Consider the following 19038-nt stretch of genomic DNA (forward strand, 5'->3'; position numbering starts at 1 on the left):
TTTCTTCCATCAGCCAAGAGTCTTAGAAATGCCTTTGAAAACAGAAACCTGAGGTTTTCTTTATTTATGTACTTTGTATCCTGTAACTATGAGCATTAAGAAGCTGACAGATCATTCTCTGATCTTGCAAACAATTCAATTTAAAGCCCAACAGGAAACAGGAGCAAGCACGTGGAAAATATTCAGAACAATTGATTATGGGCTTGATGTATTCATATTAGGGATGTGAATCGTGTCCTCGATCGTCTTAACGATCGATTTCGGCTGGGAGGGGGAGGGAATCGTATTGTTGCCGTTTGGGGGGGTAAAATATCGTGAAAAATCGTGAAAAATCGTGAAAAATCTAAAAATCGCAAAACCGGCACATTAAAACCCCCTAAAAACCACCCCCGACCCTTTAAATTAAATCCCCCACCCTCCCGAACCCCCCCCAAATGAGTTAAATAACCTGCGGGTCCAGCGGCGGTCCGGAACGGCAGCGGTCCGGAACGGGCTCCTGCTCCTGAATCTTGTTGTCTTCAGCCGGCGCCATTTTCCAAAATGGCGCCGAAAAATGGCGGCGGCCATAGACGAACACGATTGGACGGCAGGAGGTCCTTCCGGACCCCCGCTGGACTTTTGGCAAGTCTCGTGGGGGTCAGGAGGCCTCCCACAAGCTGGCCAAAAGTTCCTGGAGGTCCAGCGGGGGTCAGGGAGCGATTTCCCGCCGCGAATCATTTTCGTATGGAAAATGGCGCCGGCAGGAGATCGACTGCAGGAGGTCGTTCAGCGAGGGTTCCGGCGCCTCGCTGAACGACCTCCTGCAGTCGATCTCCTGCCGGCGCCATTTTCCGTACGAAAACGATTCGCGGCGGGAAATCGCTCCCTGACCCCCGCTGGACCTCCAGGAACTTTTGGCCAGCTTGTGGGGGGCCTCCTGACCCCCACGAGACTTGCCAAAAGTCCAGCGGGGGTCCGGAAGGACCTCCTGCCGTCCAATCGTGTTCGTCTATGGCCGCCGCCATTTTTCAGCGCCATTTTGGAAAATGGCGCCGGCTGAAGACAACAAGATTCAGGAGCAGGAGCCCGTTCCGGACCGCTGCCGTTCCGGACCGCCGCTGGACCCGCAGGTTATTTAACTCATTTGGGGGGGGGTTCGGGAGGGTGGGGGATTTAATTTAAAGGGTCGGGGGTGGGTTTTAGGGGGTTTTAGTGTGCCGGCTCACGATTCTAACGATTTATAACGATAAATCGTTAGAATCTCTATTGTATTGTGTTCCATAACGGTTTAAGACGATATTAAAATTATCGGACGATAATTTTAATCGTCCTAAAACGATTCACATCCCTAATTCATATTAACCTTTTCCCCATAGAAACCAAATAGGAAAGAAAGCCAAAGATTATTACATCTGGCCCAGGTCTCTCATGTCTTGGCCAATGACCGATTTAGGATTTTGGTCCCTTAGGCACTATTGGTGCCTTTGCCCTCTGTCATCTCCCTCTTACCCCCCCCCCCCCCCCCCAAGGTTGGACAACAGAGGGCAGAAGATGAAGGGACAGTCCCTCCAGATTTCCTGTGGCAGCTCGGGTTAGATCCTGTGGCAAAAATTTAAAAAGTTTTAAAGCAAATTGGCAAACATTTCCCATCTTTTATATTATCTTAGGAAATGAAAGCAGTCTTACACTATATTTATTAGTATAGTTTATATTATTTTGCACACCTGCTATTGATGCCCCAGAGGACATCTTTACTTCTTATCTTACTGTGTGTTTAGTTTGTTTTACAGGTACCATGTGTAAATACTTGTAAACCCTTGATGTGTATAAAAATTAACAAATGAGCAGTGAAATAATTGTTGCTAGTTCTGCATCTTCAAGTTGAGAAATGAATGCTATAGACATTCTATACATTCTTAGCAATTAAAACAATTTTTTTCAATATCAGCAATTTCAGTTTAATTTTAATTACTGTAAGGCTCAATGCGTGTGCCGGCTGATTTTAGTTCACATGCTAAAGGTTGTATTAAGCACAAATGCTTTAACATGAACAAAAAACTGTGTTAACATTTACCATGACAACATTTTTTACTTTTGCAGCTAATGCAAATAAATACATCCATATGCAAATGGGGGATAATGAACTGTTTAGACATTGTTTCCCAGTATAACAAGGGTGGCCAGCTCTGATCCTCAAGAGCCAAAAATAAGTCTAGTTTTCAGGATATCTACAATGATTATGCATGAGATATATTTACATACAATGCATATATTCATTATGGATTTTCCTGAAATCAGGCCTGTTTGTGGCTCTTGAGGAACAGAACTGGACACTGCTGGACTAGATGAATGCATAGGCAAATTAGGTACATGGCTAGGCCCCAATGTCAGAGGAAACCTGCAGACCTGTCAGGACTCCCTCAATTGGTAGAAGTCTCTCGTATGACAGAAGGAAAGTCCCACAAGATGTGGGAGACTTCAGGTCAGGGCAGGGATGTAATTAAGGGAAACTGGTGGCTGTCAGCACCTATAAACTAGAAATACAAATTCGTGAATGGTAATTCACTGATGATCCTCTGCCTCCCTACCAGCGAACAACTCCCCTCTTCCCCTCCACATGGCTTCAAGTGCCTCCTTAGGCCTCCTTTTCCCACTAGCCCACCCTTTACTTCCTATGCCACCTCCATCCCCAGCAGAAGCCCAGGGAAGCTGCAGAGTATGCCAGCAGCAAGCAAGTTACAAGTTACTAGCCCCATAGTAGCCCATGGAGGGGGTCTTTTGGTGTGCTTTGGCTCCGTCCTCACAATCACTACCTTCTGCCATCGGTGCTCGTGGGACCAGCCCATGTACAGCTTCACCTGGTCTGCTTCAGCAGAGGTGAGCTGCTGAATGGGAGTGAATGGAGCTCACAGTGGGGAAGTGGATCGTGAATGAAGGTTTGCCTAGAGCCTAATAAGGAGGTAATATAGTCCTAACTGCCATTACTCTTATATACTAACTGTGCCAACATTTTACATGGGGGTCATCATTACTGGGGACAATTTTGAATAAAGAGAGAGGATATGGGCTCCTTGCACCTACATGGCATGTTACAATTGCACAGGAGGAGGCAACTATTTTCTTATCGTAATTGTGCCCATGATCAGTTTTACTGCAGGACTAGTATTTTTACCATTGGGACACTCACAATCATACTTTTCATGAATTTTATCATAAACCTGTATTTACAGTGGGTGCTAAATTTGGAAGGTCGCCCATGGTAACCTTCCACATTTCACCTAGCTTACTATGTAGGTCCCTAAATCTCATATTTTATATAATACTTAAAGTCTCATGCTTGTGATAAAATCAGAAAGACTATATATGAGATTCAAAGAGGGTGGATGCAAGACAGAAAGGGTGACAGATATATGAAATAGCTTTGGAGGCAAAAATAGTAACAGAATTGGAGAAGGCACAGTATAAGCACATAGAAACCTTAGTGTGAAAGAAAAGCCAGAGATCAACTGTTGTTTACGGTAAAGAATTTAGATTGAGCAGACTGGGTGGGCCTTACAGTCCTCCTTTGCTGTTCTATTCTATCAGGCATATACAGTATATTCCCAGAGGTGCATTAAGAAAGCCTCAGCACCGAGGCTACAGAAATGTGGTACACTCAGCTGGCACACAACTCTTGATCAATAAGAAAACACAGAATATTTGACTTTCTAGGGCTTTGTCACTATCACATTTTCAGCTAATCAACCAGATGGGGTCACTGTTGGTGCTAGTCTTGAAAATGGAAGCTAAAATTTGAAGGCGAGGATAGATAATGTGCCTCTGTATGTGTGCACAAGATAGCGTATGTAGATTTTATTTTTACTAGGAAAGGTCACTGCCATTTCCCCATAAGGGATTAAGTGCTGATTTGTTCTCCCTTCCCCCAGTGCACAAATATTGTTTTCCTCCTGGAAAGCAGAACAGAGGGAAGAGGAGAGAGAGAAGAACATTTATGTTAACAGAATGTAAAATAAAGGTTTGCATTTTCATTAATATATTAGAAATATTAACTGTGTGCAGTCTTTTAGAAACAATATTTTTCTCTAGGCTAGATCTAGGGTTCTCAGTTTTCTAAAACAGTGGTTCTCAACCTTTTTTCTATTGGGACACACCTGGCAGATAATTGTTAGGCGCGCCGGCCATGGATGGCCGCGGCCGGCCCCCCTTACCACTTCTGCAGGTGTCGGGAGCACAGCGGGGAGACGGCCCCGCCGCCCGCTGCCAGCCTTGTCCTCTCCCGTGGCACTGCAGCTAAAGAAACTGCTTCCCACGGCAGCCCCCAGCTCCAGCTTCATGGCTCAACGCCACTGGCTGACGCCGCCTGCAGTCCTTCCAGGTCAGGCCCTCCCTAGGTGCGCGGCTGCACCTCCTGAGCACTTTTAAAGGGCCAGCACCGATTGAAGCAGCCCAGCCTCTTGGATGACGTCAGGTGCCTGGAACTATTTATTGGAGCCTCCTCTTCATGTTCCTCGACTTGGCAACGAGTCTGCTTCGCTTCGGTGAGGTCTTCTGTGCTTCTTTGGTGCCGTGGTTCCTGCTCCTGCCTTCCAAATCCTGCACCTGCCTTCCAAGCCCTGCACCTGCCTTCCAAGCCCTGCACCTGCTCCTGTTCCCATCCTCTGGTTCCTTCGGATGGATCTTCTGGCTTCTGACCTCGGACTGGCTTTCGGTGACTCTCCTGGCTATCGGCGATCCTCTTGCTGCTGATCTTGGACTGACTTCGGACTATTCTTCCGGCTGCTATTCTACTGTCTTCACAGGGGCCCATCTAAGACCAGCCGGTCCCTGCACCCAAGGGCTCAACCTGCGGGGAACAGGGTTGGTATTGGCAAAGCTCCAGCCGGCCCCTGCAACAGCCCGGCCTCACCATCCAACGGTGGGCACCTGCAGGGGTTCACCCTCTCTGGTGGCGCCAACTCCACCTCGGACAAAGGGGGTCCACATTCTCGTCAGTAACACAACAATAATGCTTACAGGCATGACACACTGAACACCTGACCATCACAGGGCTAAATGGAAACTTATACTCTGCATCCACAGGAACCCGCACTGGCTCCACTCACCACCCCATCCCCAAACAATGCTGCAGAGCAGAACTAGGATATTTCAAATACAACTCTCTGTATAAAAAAGATGTTCTGATTCTGCTGCTATCTCAGTAATAGAAACACAAGCTCCCTTACTACCAGGCACATTGTAAAATATAAAACCTGAAAAAAAAAACACTCAGCACTTGTGTAGCAAACCTTCCATAGCATTGCAACACTAATTCCAAGAACTCAAACAGCAGTCGCCCTTCCTATGAAAAGGCAGCAGTGCTGCACCAATGCATGTTCTATTGAGAATGAGAAAACGCAACAAAGAAGATTGATACAAATCCCTACCTTCTAGTAAAATACCTCACCTCTGTCACACATATAGATCCGACCTTCACCAAATACAGAATAAATGACCAGAAATTACAAATGTGGAGACAAAAACTAGAATGGAAACCTCAAAAATTCACATTGCATGCAGTGCAAAACTGGAGAGCTAGAAACAAATCCATATCCTCCCCTCCACTAAGCAAAGTACAAAGATAGTTTTGGGAATGTGCATTCCTTCTGACATATTATGGCTCTTGCACCCCTTGTCACTCTCCCTCCATGTCTCCATCATCCTTCACTTTTCCCAATTACTCCCTTTCATTCATCCGCTCACACTCACATCCCTGCCCAGCATTCCTGACACCCCTGCGCCTCCTCTTCCCTGTGCTCCCTCTCTCCCCATCTCCCTGCTTGTCCAGCTACCCGACCCCCATGTTTCCCACCCCTTCCTGCTCAGCAGCCCCCACCCTCCCTCTCTGTTCCACCTGCATCTTCCCAGCATCCCCAACCTCCTTTCCCCCCCCCCACCCTCCACAGGGTGAAGAGATCAGCAGCAGCATCGCTCCCAGACTCAGCAGGGGAAGATAAAGTTTGCATCCCATCAGGCCCAGAACAGAAGGAGCTGCCAATGTCTCACTTTGATCTGGGTGAAGGAGGAAACAGCCTCCCACTGGGCCAGAAAGAAGAGAAGGAAGTGAGATTAGCCTCCCATCAGGCCCAATGTAAGAGAAGTCAACCGACTCCCACCCGGGCTGATAAGGAGAGAGCTATCTGCTGGCCCCGCGACACCTCCCAGGACCTCGCGACACACCAGTGTGTCCCGACACACCTGTTGAGAACCACTGCTGTAAAGTAAACTTGCATGCTCTGCTGTAACAGGGAGGGTGGTAAATCAGAGGTATTAAACTTTACATTGATCCAAACTGGGCCAATGTATATTGAGGGTTCATTTTATGACATCTTGGGTAACTTATGTGGCGGCCACACACATAAGTGACATCATTTTTCAAAGTGAACTCATCTGCGTAAGTTTGCTTTGAAATATATGCAAAACCTACAGGACCAAAGTAGGCCACACAAGGCTACACCTGCTCTTTGAAATGAGTAATTTGCACACATGAACTTACGCGCACAATTATGTACATCAAGCCCAACTCCAGCCCAACTCCCTTCCCAGATGTTTGGTGTTTTTTTTGGTGCGGGGCTGGGAGCATGAAGTACGTGTGAAGTCAATCTGCGCAGACAAACCCTGAGCAATTTTATAATGAGCCATTTATCTGCATAAGCCCATGTGTTTTTGCATGTAAAAGGTTTTGGAAATTCACCCCACTATGTTCTGTGCCAAATATCCACTTGGGGGGGGGGGGGGGTGGTGTCGATTTTCAAAGTGCTTTCTGCATATAAAATCCGAGGCGGTGCTTTGGAAATCATCCCAAGGCTTGTGCGCGGAAAAGTACAGGCAAAACTGAATTTCATGCGCACTGCAACTAAGAGTGTTATGGGGTTTTCAAAAGTATGCAGGTAAATATACATGGAGAAAGCCTCACTGCTCTGACCTGGTGTCACTTTCTATGTGTGTGTATTCCACCCCCCATACACACACCCAGAATGGACAAACATGCACATTTTCAAAGCAAATACATACGCATAAGTCTGCTTTGAAAATTCAGACTAAAGTCTGGGGTGCTTGCACGTTAGAGCAGAGAATTACCCACAGAGTTTAGCAGTATGTGGGCTGTTTGAAAGTTACCCGTTTAAAAGGTTCCCCAGGGCAGCAAACTACCCTACTGCTACTACTGCTTCACCCACTTGCTTCCTTTGTATGGGTTTTTTTTTGTGAATTCTAGTACCAAAAATATCTTTGGTAGAAGCAGCGATTACCTTCTGCTGTCATTACTGTATTGGAAAACTGCCTACAATGTTCCAGACCAAAGCAGTAGTCAAGTAACCTTACAATCAGTTCTCTCTTAACTGGTGTGGAATAAAGATTTGTATTACAGCATGAGATCCTTCTGTATCCCACTGTCCAACTGGTTTAGCAGGGAGCACGCTAACGTTCAGGGGGAGTGTACAGGAGGCTTTGTTTTCTTTCGTTACTTTTTTTGTTTTATGAGAGCAGGGAATAGTTTTCTTTTTTTTAAATTTGTTTCATTTCGTATTAGTGTGTATGTTATTTTACAACATGCAGTAAAAGCAAAACCTGCACCATAAAACTCCCCTCCCCTGCCAGCCCTCTCTTCATCCCCCTTCCCTATATCTTACCCCATCCTGAGTGGAAAGGAGGCAGGAACAAGCCCCAGTCATTTTGGCCCTGCCAGTGCTGTAATTCTGAAAGGTGTTGGCTGACCTGTATGTCATTTTGGAATATGGACGCAGTCCAAAATGGCTCATAATCACAGGTTGTCCGGTGCCATTTTTGGACTATGGCACCAGTAGCACAGGAGTAACTGGGGATCGCTCCTGTCTCATTTTCTAACTGGACGGGGTAAGATACAAGGAGGGGAGTAGAGGGGTAGAGGTAGAGATTATAAAAGTGCTGGGAGAGGGATGAACTTTTTGTTTGTTTGGCCATAGGCCTAAATATTTTTTTAAAGTGAAAACAAATGAAATTTCATTTGCTGCTTTTTTTTTTTTTTGCAATGAAAGAAAAGTTTGTTGAAATTTGCAATTTCCATTGACAGCATATCCCTAACATGGACTATTAAACTCATTATAGTAAAGAATTATTTCAAGCAAGCCAGATAAACTTTAGTTTTGGTGTGTGTGTGGTGTGTGTGTGTGTATGTGTATGAAGCTGTGTGGAGTTGTGGTTTGTTTTTTTTTTTGTGAAGATACAGTTTCACTTATCCCTCTGGGATTGGTTCTCTCTCTGCTTGGATCCTGTATGTTCCTTCTCTGAACTGATAAAATCCTGTATAAATACAAGTCTGTTTTTTTGTCTGTCACACCTTCAAAAAAAGGACTCTCATGTCATAAAGTCTCTTGTTGACCAATCAGCTTGTGAACCACTTGTCTAGTAACCAGGCATCCACTTTTCCAGCCAGTGACTGAAAGCCCCAGTTGTGTTTCTCTTTGAGTTGCTGAGAAGTTTCCCTGTACACATTCAGAGGAACACACAGACAAACACACAGGCAGTGGAAGTGAGGCAGGAAACTGATACTGGGGAAGGTGTCTACCTATTCTGTTGAGATGGAAAAATGAAACTGGTGGTTGGAGAGGAGTATAATTAAGGTTGGAGGGTGGAGGGCTCGGAAGGAGAGAAAGGACTGCAGATTGAAAGGAGGATGAGGGAAAGAAAAGACTGGGCATTGAGCAAACATATACAATACAGACACACCCACAAAGTATAGAATTGTGGGTACTCTATGGACTACATTTTTCCAGTCCTCAGAAGGAACAGACTGTGTGCATACTAAACCATGAAAATCTGAAACTCTCACATCCTGTCATTTATGATTGGCATTCTTCTAGCATGAATATAATGCAGAGTAACAGCACTGAGATTAAATAGCCCCTTGGGTAGTAAAAGTCACTCTGTAAAATTGACAGCTCTGCATTGTATATTTAGCTGTTCTCTCACTTGCAAGTTATAGATGTTCAATCTTTTGCCTAAAACTATTACAACAGATCTAGTTATTGCACAGTGAAAGAAGAAGATGAAGCTCAGAATGCGTTTGTTCTTTCACTGACATCAGCAGAGAGTAGATTTGTTGAGTCAGCTCAACAACTGTCTTTTTCTGTTTTTAAAATTATACACTACAGAGCTTCAAATAAGCCAAAGCAGATTTCATAGGCTTAGCAAATCCAATTTGGATTTTCCAGAAACTGAAAACAGCTTTTCCAAATTCACGTTGGAGTTTCTGTAGGTCTCAGGGAAATCATAGATTTAACCAATAGATCTGGGAAAAATCTGAAATTCCCCAATTCAAACCAGGTTATTTTCACTGCAATACTGAAATGTGGAAAAAGTGATGATTTTAACCATTCATTAGGCTAGAAAGATATGATCAGAAACGTATAGGCTACACACTTGTGCCTTTTTCATATAAAGTTGCCATTTCTGTTGTGTCTTTTCTCAGAGGAATGCATTACAATACATAAGCACAATTGAATTACAATGTACATATAGCAGTAAACCATTAACTCCATTAATTTTTGATGGAATGCACAAAGATGACAAAAATGATACTCCGACAAGAATCTATCACTGATTAAATATTAAGAACTAACTCTGTAATAGTTATCTGAGGTCAACAGAAATAGAGAATTGAAAGGTGGAGGGGTGCCACGGGTCATTCTGCTTCAGATCATTTCAATCCCCACTGAAAAGGAAAAAAAAGTCCAGGCTTTTCCTTATTCAATTAAACGAAGCAGGAAAAATTCATTTATGGTCAGTAATTGAAAAAAAAAAAAAAAAGCCTTGGTATTAATAACCTTTCACCTATCATGAATACGGTAAATGGTTCCAGTTTACTTTATAATATGTATTCATTGCATCACTGATTGTGTAGCCAGTAAGACATATTTTTCTGAATAAATATGCATTATGATCTCCAATCAATACGCAGAAGGACCTCTTTACCAGACAGAGTTGAATATCACCGCAAAACCAAAGCAGAATATACATTTACATGGTTCAAAAATGTTGTAGGCTAGAGTACTCCTTATATAAAGTTAGGTTCCCCCCCCCCCCATGAGAAATTTTGATAGAAGCATAAAAGAAATCCCAATCCTTAGCATCGTTGATAAGACAGCAATGACTACAAAACTTACACTCATCAGAAGCTGCGATTCTGATGGTCTGTAGAACCGATTTTCTTCCAATATACCGGACATTGCTGGGTTTATTATTTCTTTCCCACCCAGGAAAACTTTCAGGAAATGTTATCAAAGTTTGCATTTCATGAAACTCTCTATCTTTGCAAAATCCAGGCTACTCCCTGTGCATGGGCATTAGAAAAGACATGACAGGCATCTTGTCTTAGAAATAATCTCTTTCAAATTAATGCAGAAAGCACATTTTCCTTATAAATACAAAATTAGAGAAATCCCTTAAATCCATGACCTAAGGGTTAAATTGATTCTATCGCTACATTTTTAAGTTGAAGAATTACTTTGTTTCCCTGATATTTAAGGTGACAATTTTCCAATTCTGTTGTGAGATATATTTTGGAACATATGTGGTCAGAATTAGGACCCCACTATAAAATCCTTTTGAAAAGCATTTGATTGACTAATTACATCTGTGCAGGACGATTTTAATTAAAATATGGAACTGTCATGCTATATACAAAACAGATGGCCATCTTATGGCTATTTTAAGGTATATGGACTACTGGGGATCTCTCTCAAATGAGTTACTGAATATATAGAGAGGCACTCGTGAAAATATATCCTTTATTTATTTATGGTTGGTCTGCAGTTTTCTCCTGCATCTTTGGGCTTCCAACTCAATGAGAACCATCCTCTGCTGGGCTATGGAGCCAGGAACCTTCATTTGCAATTACCCAGGACTTTCTCCTATTTAATATCCCCTTCAAACTCAGCCCAGTCCTTGGCTGGGGGCTATGCACAAGAGCTCCTCCCAAAATCTTGCAATCACAGATCCAAAGTCCAGCCACTAGATGCATTGTTGTTCAATGACTGGGACTCTCTTGTCCCAGGGGTTGTGAACGTTTCCTCTGCAGCATCCCCAGTTAACCCCAGGAGCAATCAACGTGACCTGAGAATTAAACCCAGGTCCTCTGCATGGCAATGTGCAACACTGCCACTGAGCATTCAGGCCAGATCAATAGATCTTTTATTGTTAGCTTCATGGAAGACTAGAAATTTTCTCCCAAGGATGCACTGTAAAATGCAAACTGAAGTTCTTTATGCATCTTTACCTGAGACATCCCTGAGGCCTTTTCATATATGAAGCACACAATGGGTATTATTCAAAAGGACTTTTCCCACATTCCATGCCAATGTAAAAAATAACTTCACCATATAAGGCCCAATGAAGGGATCTAGTATTTCAGTAAAACCAATACTCATATTAAAATAATAACTAAGAATGACAGTTGTTAAATACCCTATAATTAAAGTATTATTACTACTGTGCTTTTACCCTGACAAACCCGCCAGTATGGGACTGAAATGTTGGATCTTTGCACAGATCTCTTTTTATCACTGTGTTGGTGTGACAGCATTGTTTTTATGACTATTCCTGAATATTAATCATTTTCTTTGGGAGGAATATGATTCTGAGGTTTCCTGCCATTTAAAGCTGCACTTCCTGTTATTTGCTGAATAGCAAAGATCATTTGCAAAATCAAACTTGTCTTTGGAATTCTAGAACAATTTTTACATCACTTTTCTGAATTCCATCTGCTCTGCGATGTGTGCATTGCATGTTTCTTTGGCGCTGACTTGCAACCTTTAACAATGAGTTTACAACATGTATTTATTTACTTAATAGGTTTTTATACCATAGCGGTTTACATAAAACTGAGGAGAAATAAAATAAACAGGGAAGGGGAAAAGGGACAGCGAGGAAGTGAAAAACTCTGAAAAGAGAAGGGAGGAAAAAAAGGACAGCGCAAAACAAATGAACAGTTGTCCAAAGGACTAATAAGAAGCATTATCTACAAGGTTACAGTAAGCATCAAACAGGATACATGTTATTCAGTTGAATATATTGAGGCAAAAAGCAGGAACAAACAAAGTACAGTGTTAGCACTGAGGATAAGGGGTGAGGGCACTGAGAGGGGAGGGGGGCAGAATATGGTAGAATACACAATCAAATGGGATTTTGAGTTTGCACGGAATCATTGACTTGGAATAAAATGTTCATGGAATAAAATGGGATTTGGGGTTTGCATGGAATCATTAAGAGATAGATAGATGTGACTTCCAAACATGTAGTTTAAGTTGCCCATTTCAAATCATATCTCTGAGTCTTAAATGTTTGCCAGTATTGAAAAGTTCACTATATTGCCAACTTGGGCCCAGTAATCTTCTCTAGGCAATGCCAAGCATTTAGAGATAATTATCTGGTACTGAAAAACATAGGAAAAAAGTCACCTAATCTTGAATTAATTTCTCAGGCAAGGGTGGGTATAGATTGATATATAATGATGCCGATGAGCACTAGGCATTAACTGGCTGTGTCATTTTTCTTATTAAAAAAAAAACTTGCTGACAGCTAAACTTAGTGTAAGACAGATTACCAAACAATATAATCTGTTCTAAAAATGCATTTCACATATGTTCTTTTACTACATTGCCATATGGAAAAATGCAAATATGCTGATTGTTTTTTTTCTAAATTTATGAATGTTTTTACATCATAAAAACAAAAACAGTAAGCCTTTTTGCACTATTGGGTACAAAATATCACTGAAATAAGTTGTGTTAGGCTAAGGAAGATGTAGCAGAGCTATGAACTGTGAAATAGTGTTTCATTAGTGAACAGGGTCTTTCAAACTTAAAGATTCTTTGCATTAAATTCTTCTGACGTTGTTAGAAGCTACTAAGCTAGTGACAAAGAACAAAAGAGGCATCTGATGTGTAACCAGCAAACAGTTCTGAAAACAAAGCATGCTCACGGAGGAGGAAAACATTCTCTTAGTTTGTATTTAGTTGGTATTAAGGTCTGCAGAAATTATGAAATCATTTACTTTCACCAGGAATAATGTCATTTAGTAATTGAAAAATAATAATTTTGTATTTTTAGTTTGCTTTTCCAATTACTGCTCAAAGTGGCTTACAGCATTAGTAGTATTCAGGTACAATAAAAATGTTATTGTCGCAGTCCAATATTTGCACTTCTGTAAAAGCTTGAGAAAGTTGTTTTGCAGTATTGCAAAACTCTAATGTTCTCTGATGCCTCAGATAATAGCAATGATAAAAATACAGATGAAGTTTAGAAGTGGCAATTGTGTCATGCAGACATGTGGGTATAAGGAACAAGGAACAAGATACCAGACCTTTGTGTAATTTTGTATTATCTAAGCTTTGAAAATCCAAATATTCACTTTATAATCTTTTTCTTTTTAGATTCTAGAGGATGTAGTATGGAGACTTGGGAATAAACAATGAGGCAAAACAACAGTTTAAAGAAAATATGTTACAGAATTTGGCCACCACTTGTATCTTTTGGGTACTCACTGGTCTAATCCTGAACAAACAGATGAAGCAGGGCAGGCTGTGCCTCTTTGAAGGAGATGTTTCAGAAGGGGATTATGCTTTAAAGAAGTTTTTGGCATGCAAAGAAACTTCAGATTTCATCAAGCCCTTGTTCAAAAACACTGGGACATAAAATTAGTGCTGTGAGGTCCCTGCACTTATCTCTGGAGACAGGTGCAGAGAAAACAGATTAACTATTGTTTCATTGTCCTTGCGGTGTTTACACAGCAGCAGGTTAGGGGCATTCCAGTTTCTAAGTAGGTTAAAGCTCATTATAACTGGAGGATTTGCTAATATATCGAAAGCACAACAGGACTGACGACAACACTCCACTGCTCAGTGCACAGAGAAAATAGAAATGAGTGTCGGACGCACATCAATATTAATATTAAACTTCATCACTGACCAGACAATACTTTACCCCAGCAATAAAGGCCTAACATAGACAGCATTACTAATATGTCCAGGGCTCAGTTAAGTATGATAATTCAAGCCTGATGGTGCTTACATGTTTATGGTTATTTTAAAGTGCCCAAGTTTTGGGGCATTTCTCGACGAGTTACCAGGCACCAGAATAAAAAAATGTGAATTTTTATGCTGTGTCTCAATTTCATCCTAATTGAATCTCAGGGCACTCTACAAATTAAAGCTTTGGAAGCCTGTCTCCTGTGGAAAGCCTGGTTGTCAATTTCTGTGCCATCACTTCCAAAAAAAAAAAGAGCAAAAAAGAAGGAATTATGCTTGAGTATGATTAAGGAAACTGAGGCACAGAGAGACCATGATCTATCCCAGGTTATGCAAAGTCAGGGGCAGAGTAGGATCTGAATGCCAAAGTATCGGGAGCCTTCATAGGTGCTTATCTCACAGTTAAATGAATGAACAAGAGCCATTAGACTTCACCACCTCTCTCTCTGAATAAAAAAAATATAAACCACAAACATTAGCATTTCTAATAAATTAGGGGTGCACAACCCTAGTCCTACAGGGAAGCAAAAAGGTCTGGTTTTCTGCGTCATCCAATTATGCAAATTAACCTGGTTTACAGATGTGAATATTCATGCTGGATATTCTGCACACGGGTCCTGTTTGAGGCCCTAGAGGACAAGGGGCTCTGCACTTCCATATTACTTTTTTCCAGGAAGCAGTACCATCACTTATAAACAGACTTTAATGTGAATAACAAACTTTTAAGTTTATCCAAGTATATTTAAGTCAAGTAACCAAACTGGCTAGAACTTCCTTTAAAAGTATTTACTTTTGCATTGAAATAAACAGTTGTGGCAAAGAAAAAAAAATAGGGGCGAAGGTTACTATAAATTAGAAACTGTAATAGATGAAAATATCTTTTTAAAAAGAAATCAGGTAAAAAAAAAAAGGTATCTGGAAAATGAAGATGTCTTTGAACTATGTCACTGACACATTAACAAAGCTGGAAGAAGAGAACCTAAAATGGAAATGAACATTTTCTTAAAAGCTTTAATACCCATCTTGATCTTCCTCTTTGGCCGTGGTATGAATGCTTCATGAATACCGTGGTCCAAGCACTATCATAAAATGACTGAGAACTACTCTCCTATGGGTATACCGAATGTTGATGTCTAGCCAAACTGTTACTAACAGCAGCAAGATCAGCACAAAAATACTGATACATTAGAAAAGACAATGTTAGCTGCAATTATATCTATCTGAATAGATTGTTTTCTGCAGTAAGATATATATATTTTTTAAAACAGTAATTATATTGAATATTGTGATTGCTTCTGGCCTAGTGCTAAAATGTTTGTCCGTACTGGCTTTATAGTGAAGTGTGCTAAGGGCTCGCGGAGGTAGCATTTCACATTGTCTAGCATTTCACTTGTAAATACCCCATGTACATGAACAGCCAATCAAAATATTTTTACATAAATTTGTAAAGGGCATATCAACCTGCTGACTTTGTCAACAAGAAAAACGTATTAGTATTATCTATATACACTTTGAAATTGCAAAAATAGAAGAAATGCCATGAAAAGGATAACTGGTCTCCTTACAATAATTTAAATTACAGAATAATTTTAAATATGGTTTCTGCAAATACAAATGTGAAAAGTTTTAAAGTGATGTATTCTGCTGTATATTGGCCCCACTTTTAATGTCTTTGTAAAATCCAAAAACATCTAGCAGGATCTATGGGTTCTTGTCCCACTTCTTGCCCACCCAGTAGTGAATACATTCTTAAAACAAAAAGAACTGAATAGAAATAAAGTATGCAAAATATGTTTACTTTCACCAACATTTTAAAGCATCAGAATGATGCGATGAATGGGCAGTAAGACCTACTAGTTTTACTCTAAGACTAGACAAATACCAAGCAAATTTTACAATTATTTGGTGACAAGAACAGGGAATGGGCAGCCTAAGAGTTCTCAGGCACAAAGAACAAGCAACAGAATTCAAAAATCAAGGCAGAGCTGGAGCAGCTGCTCCTCAAATTAATCAAATAGCTTAATCATTTCAGCTAAAATATTTGCATATTTTATTTTTCTCCCTTGTGGTTCATACAGTGTGACAAAGTACATAAAAAAAAACGCATTGATTTGTTCACCTGTTCATCAAGCCTGCCTTAGCAAACATAGGCACATGGAGATAAGAAGAATAGAAGGCTTTTTCTGTTTGCCTATAAACTTAACAGCTGCTGAAAACTGCATCCCAGCTCCGGGCCAGCCAGGATTTTTCATGTATTAGTGCTTTTAACCAAAATATTGTTGTCTAATATATTAAAAAAAAAAAAATCTGGGGCCAGAAATGAGAACATTTCACAACTCTTGTTTAATACAGAAACCTACCGCAGACTTTATCTGCTTTTAACAAACTAGCATCTAAGAAGTCTAACTGGTTATTGTTTTAAAGCTAAAATGCACACCACAATTCAAGATTTTTTTTTTTTTTTTGCTAAGATATCACAAGAGATATAACCAAGCAGCAGATGCAACTTTCACAAAGACTAATTTCCAAAAACACCTACCTTCAGAGGAGAGGAGCAAACCTACCGCCCACTTTAGGAAGGGCATCCTTATTAATTAATCCTTAGTTGCTTTTACCCCCGAGCCTAGAAGTAGAAAAGAAAAACTACTTCTATGCCTATGAGTTAGTGGGTTGTTGTTGTTTTTTTTTTTTTCCTCCAAAATCTTACAACTGTGTTTTCCCGTAATTGAGACGACCTGTCATGTAATTCCTCAGTCGGGCTGCCCCATAGTCTGAATCCAACGTTTTCCCGGCGCTGCCCGTGCCCTTTCTGCTCGGCGTGTTAGGGAGATGATGATGCTGAGTACAAGGGAGGGGAGGGAGGCGAAGTGAGAGAGAGCGAGAGAGAGAGCTGCAAGTTAACCTGCTCACATCAGACACCCGGCCGCTCGCTGCTTCTCCGGACCCTCCTGGTGGTGCCTTTTCAAAGCAGACCTAGAAGCTTTGAGAGTCCTGCTGCTGGAGTTGTCGCTCTTTCATTAAGTCTTCTGAGCCGAATATCTTGTTCTGGAGTGATTCTTTTAGATTGTTTTATTTTGTGGGTGTGTGGGTGTGGGTGTGGGTGTGTTTTACCTCCAGGAAACAAATTTCAGTTTTGAAACCCCGAGGTACCAAACTGATCAGAGCGAAAGCACAGCCACATCCCAGCCCATACGCTGATGCAGTTTTGCTGCTTTTTGCAAGGAGGCATTTAGGAAGGATGCTCAGCACAGCAGCAACTGTTGATCCTCTTGAACTGCTCTTAATAGAGGGGAGTACTATCTCTAAGTGTATTGAATATTATGTCTTAATCCTTGCCGGGTTGTGCTTCCTAGCTCAAGTGATTTCTTTCCCCCATTTTTAATTTCCGTTTGCTTTTTTTCCTTTCTTGCAGTGGATCATGTAGGTGAGGGTGGAGGCTTGTGGAGTATTTGCAGGCACTTTCTAGCCCGGCTGGCTGCTGGAAAATTGCCGAAAGGGCCAACAGGGATGGGTCCTGGACGGCCACGCGGATCGCTTTTTCCCTGAAGGAGCTGCAGGTTTCCTGAAGGATCTGGTAGCGCTGAAAGGCTCTTCCCTTCCCGGTGGAGCTGTGACTAAATCGCCCGAGCAGCAAATGGACACTCAGCTACACCCAGATTAATTAATAAACTGCAGCCAGAGACACATGGGAGGAGGGAAGAGGGAGGAGAAAAAAAACAATACCGTTCTGATGTTAACGACAGGAGATAGGCACAACCAAAGCCGTGGAGAAGGCAGGCAGGTCGCAGGGGCGGATGCTTGGAGGGATCCGACTGGAACTCAAATCCAGGCTGTCAAGGCTTGAAATCGAAGCTGCAGACTGATAATGTGAACATCAAATAAAGGACATGGGAAAAGGGAATTCAAAAAAGGGAAATCGATTTAAAAGCCTATAGCTGTAAAATAAATAAATAAAACATCTTTCTTCACCACAAGAATAAAATAAGTTTACTATTTTTAAGAGTGCCACAAACATGGATTGAACCATAAAGGCGGAGGGAAGATGGAAACCAGAAAGGTGAATCAAAGAAGAATCGGATTAACATAGTAGGCCAGTGGAAATTATTCGTTTTTTGCTTTTTTTTTTTTTTTTTTAACTGATGTCAGCATCTAAACAAGACAGCCATGAGCTCAGTTTTGAGAGCAGAAAAAAAGTCAGAGGAGCAGGATCAGAACCAGGTGCCAAAAGAGAATGAGAGAGAAATGGGTCTCATGGATACATGGCAAATAATGAAATGGACTTTCCAATATATTGAATTAAAACACCCTCCCCAAATACATTAAATTTGTTGAATAATTAATCATTGGCAGGATGAAAGTGTGCTTGCAGTATGCCCCTCTCTCTAATGTCTGAAAGAGAGATTGCATATACTGCACTACACCTGGCAACCAACCAAAAGTACACAGCTTGCAGCATCCACCCTGGTTATTACTGAAATGCCACTTTTAAACCACAAGTGAAGAACACTTAACAACATATTATTCTCCTTAGCACAGCAGTCAGTGGGTATGATCTGCTAAAAGCCATTTGGAAAACAAATGGTTTAAAAAGATTCACAAAACATTTTCAATTCCTGGGAGCCCCCCCCCTGAGCTACATCCTTTGCAATAAAAGAAACCCTGCAGTCCCAAGATGTCAGTGGAAAGATTGTAGTCACAGATTGCTGTCCTGACCTTCCTGTTTCAGATAAGAGAGCTGGATGGGGAAAGTACTGGGGCATACATTTAATGTGTTTATAATAAAGAAGTCAAAGGTTAAGTGAAAAGACCCCCTAAGGGGAAGGACTAAGGTGAACTGGAATTGTACAAGCAATGCACCTGTGCTGTGTTTAAAACTCTCAATAATAAATGAATAGGGAAATTACAGGTTTTTCCTAAATAATTTCATATATTAAAAGTGTAATAATTCCTGTCCTTTAAAACAACATTTCTAAAACAAACCAACCCTCCCCCGCCTCAGTTCAGATTTGCTCAGCTTAGT

General features: G+C 41.4%; 1 protein-coding gene across 2 annotated transcripts in view; it reads right to left on the reverse strand.

Annotated features, from left to right (window-relative positions):
- Positions 1 to 17636, reverse strand: part of RET (ret proto-oncogene) — a 324186-nt gene extending 306550 nt beyond the window's left edge. For both annotated transcript variants that reach the window (XM_029609477.1, XM_029609476.1), the window contains exon 1: positions 16558 to 17636. In XM_029609477.1, coding sequence (XP_029465337.1) covers positions 16558 to 16603 — 46 coding nt within the window. In that variant the 5' untranslated portion in view covers positions 16604 to 17636. The remainder of the gene's footprint in view (positions 1 to 16557) is intronic.
- Positions 17637 to 19038: the final 1402 nt, after the last annotated feature.

Source organism: Rhinatrema bivittatum, chromosome 7 (genome assembly GCF_901001135.1).
Source record: "Rhinatrema bivittatum chromosome 7, aRhiBiv1.1, whole genome shotgun sequence".
In the NCBI taxonomy this organism is placed as follows: Eukaryota; Metazoa; Chordata; class Amphibia; order Gymnophiona; family Rhinatrematidae; genus Rhinatrema; species Rhinatrema bivittatum.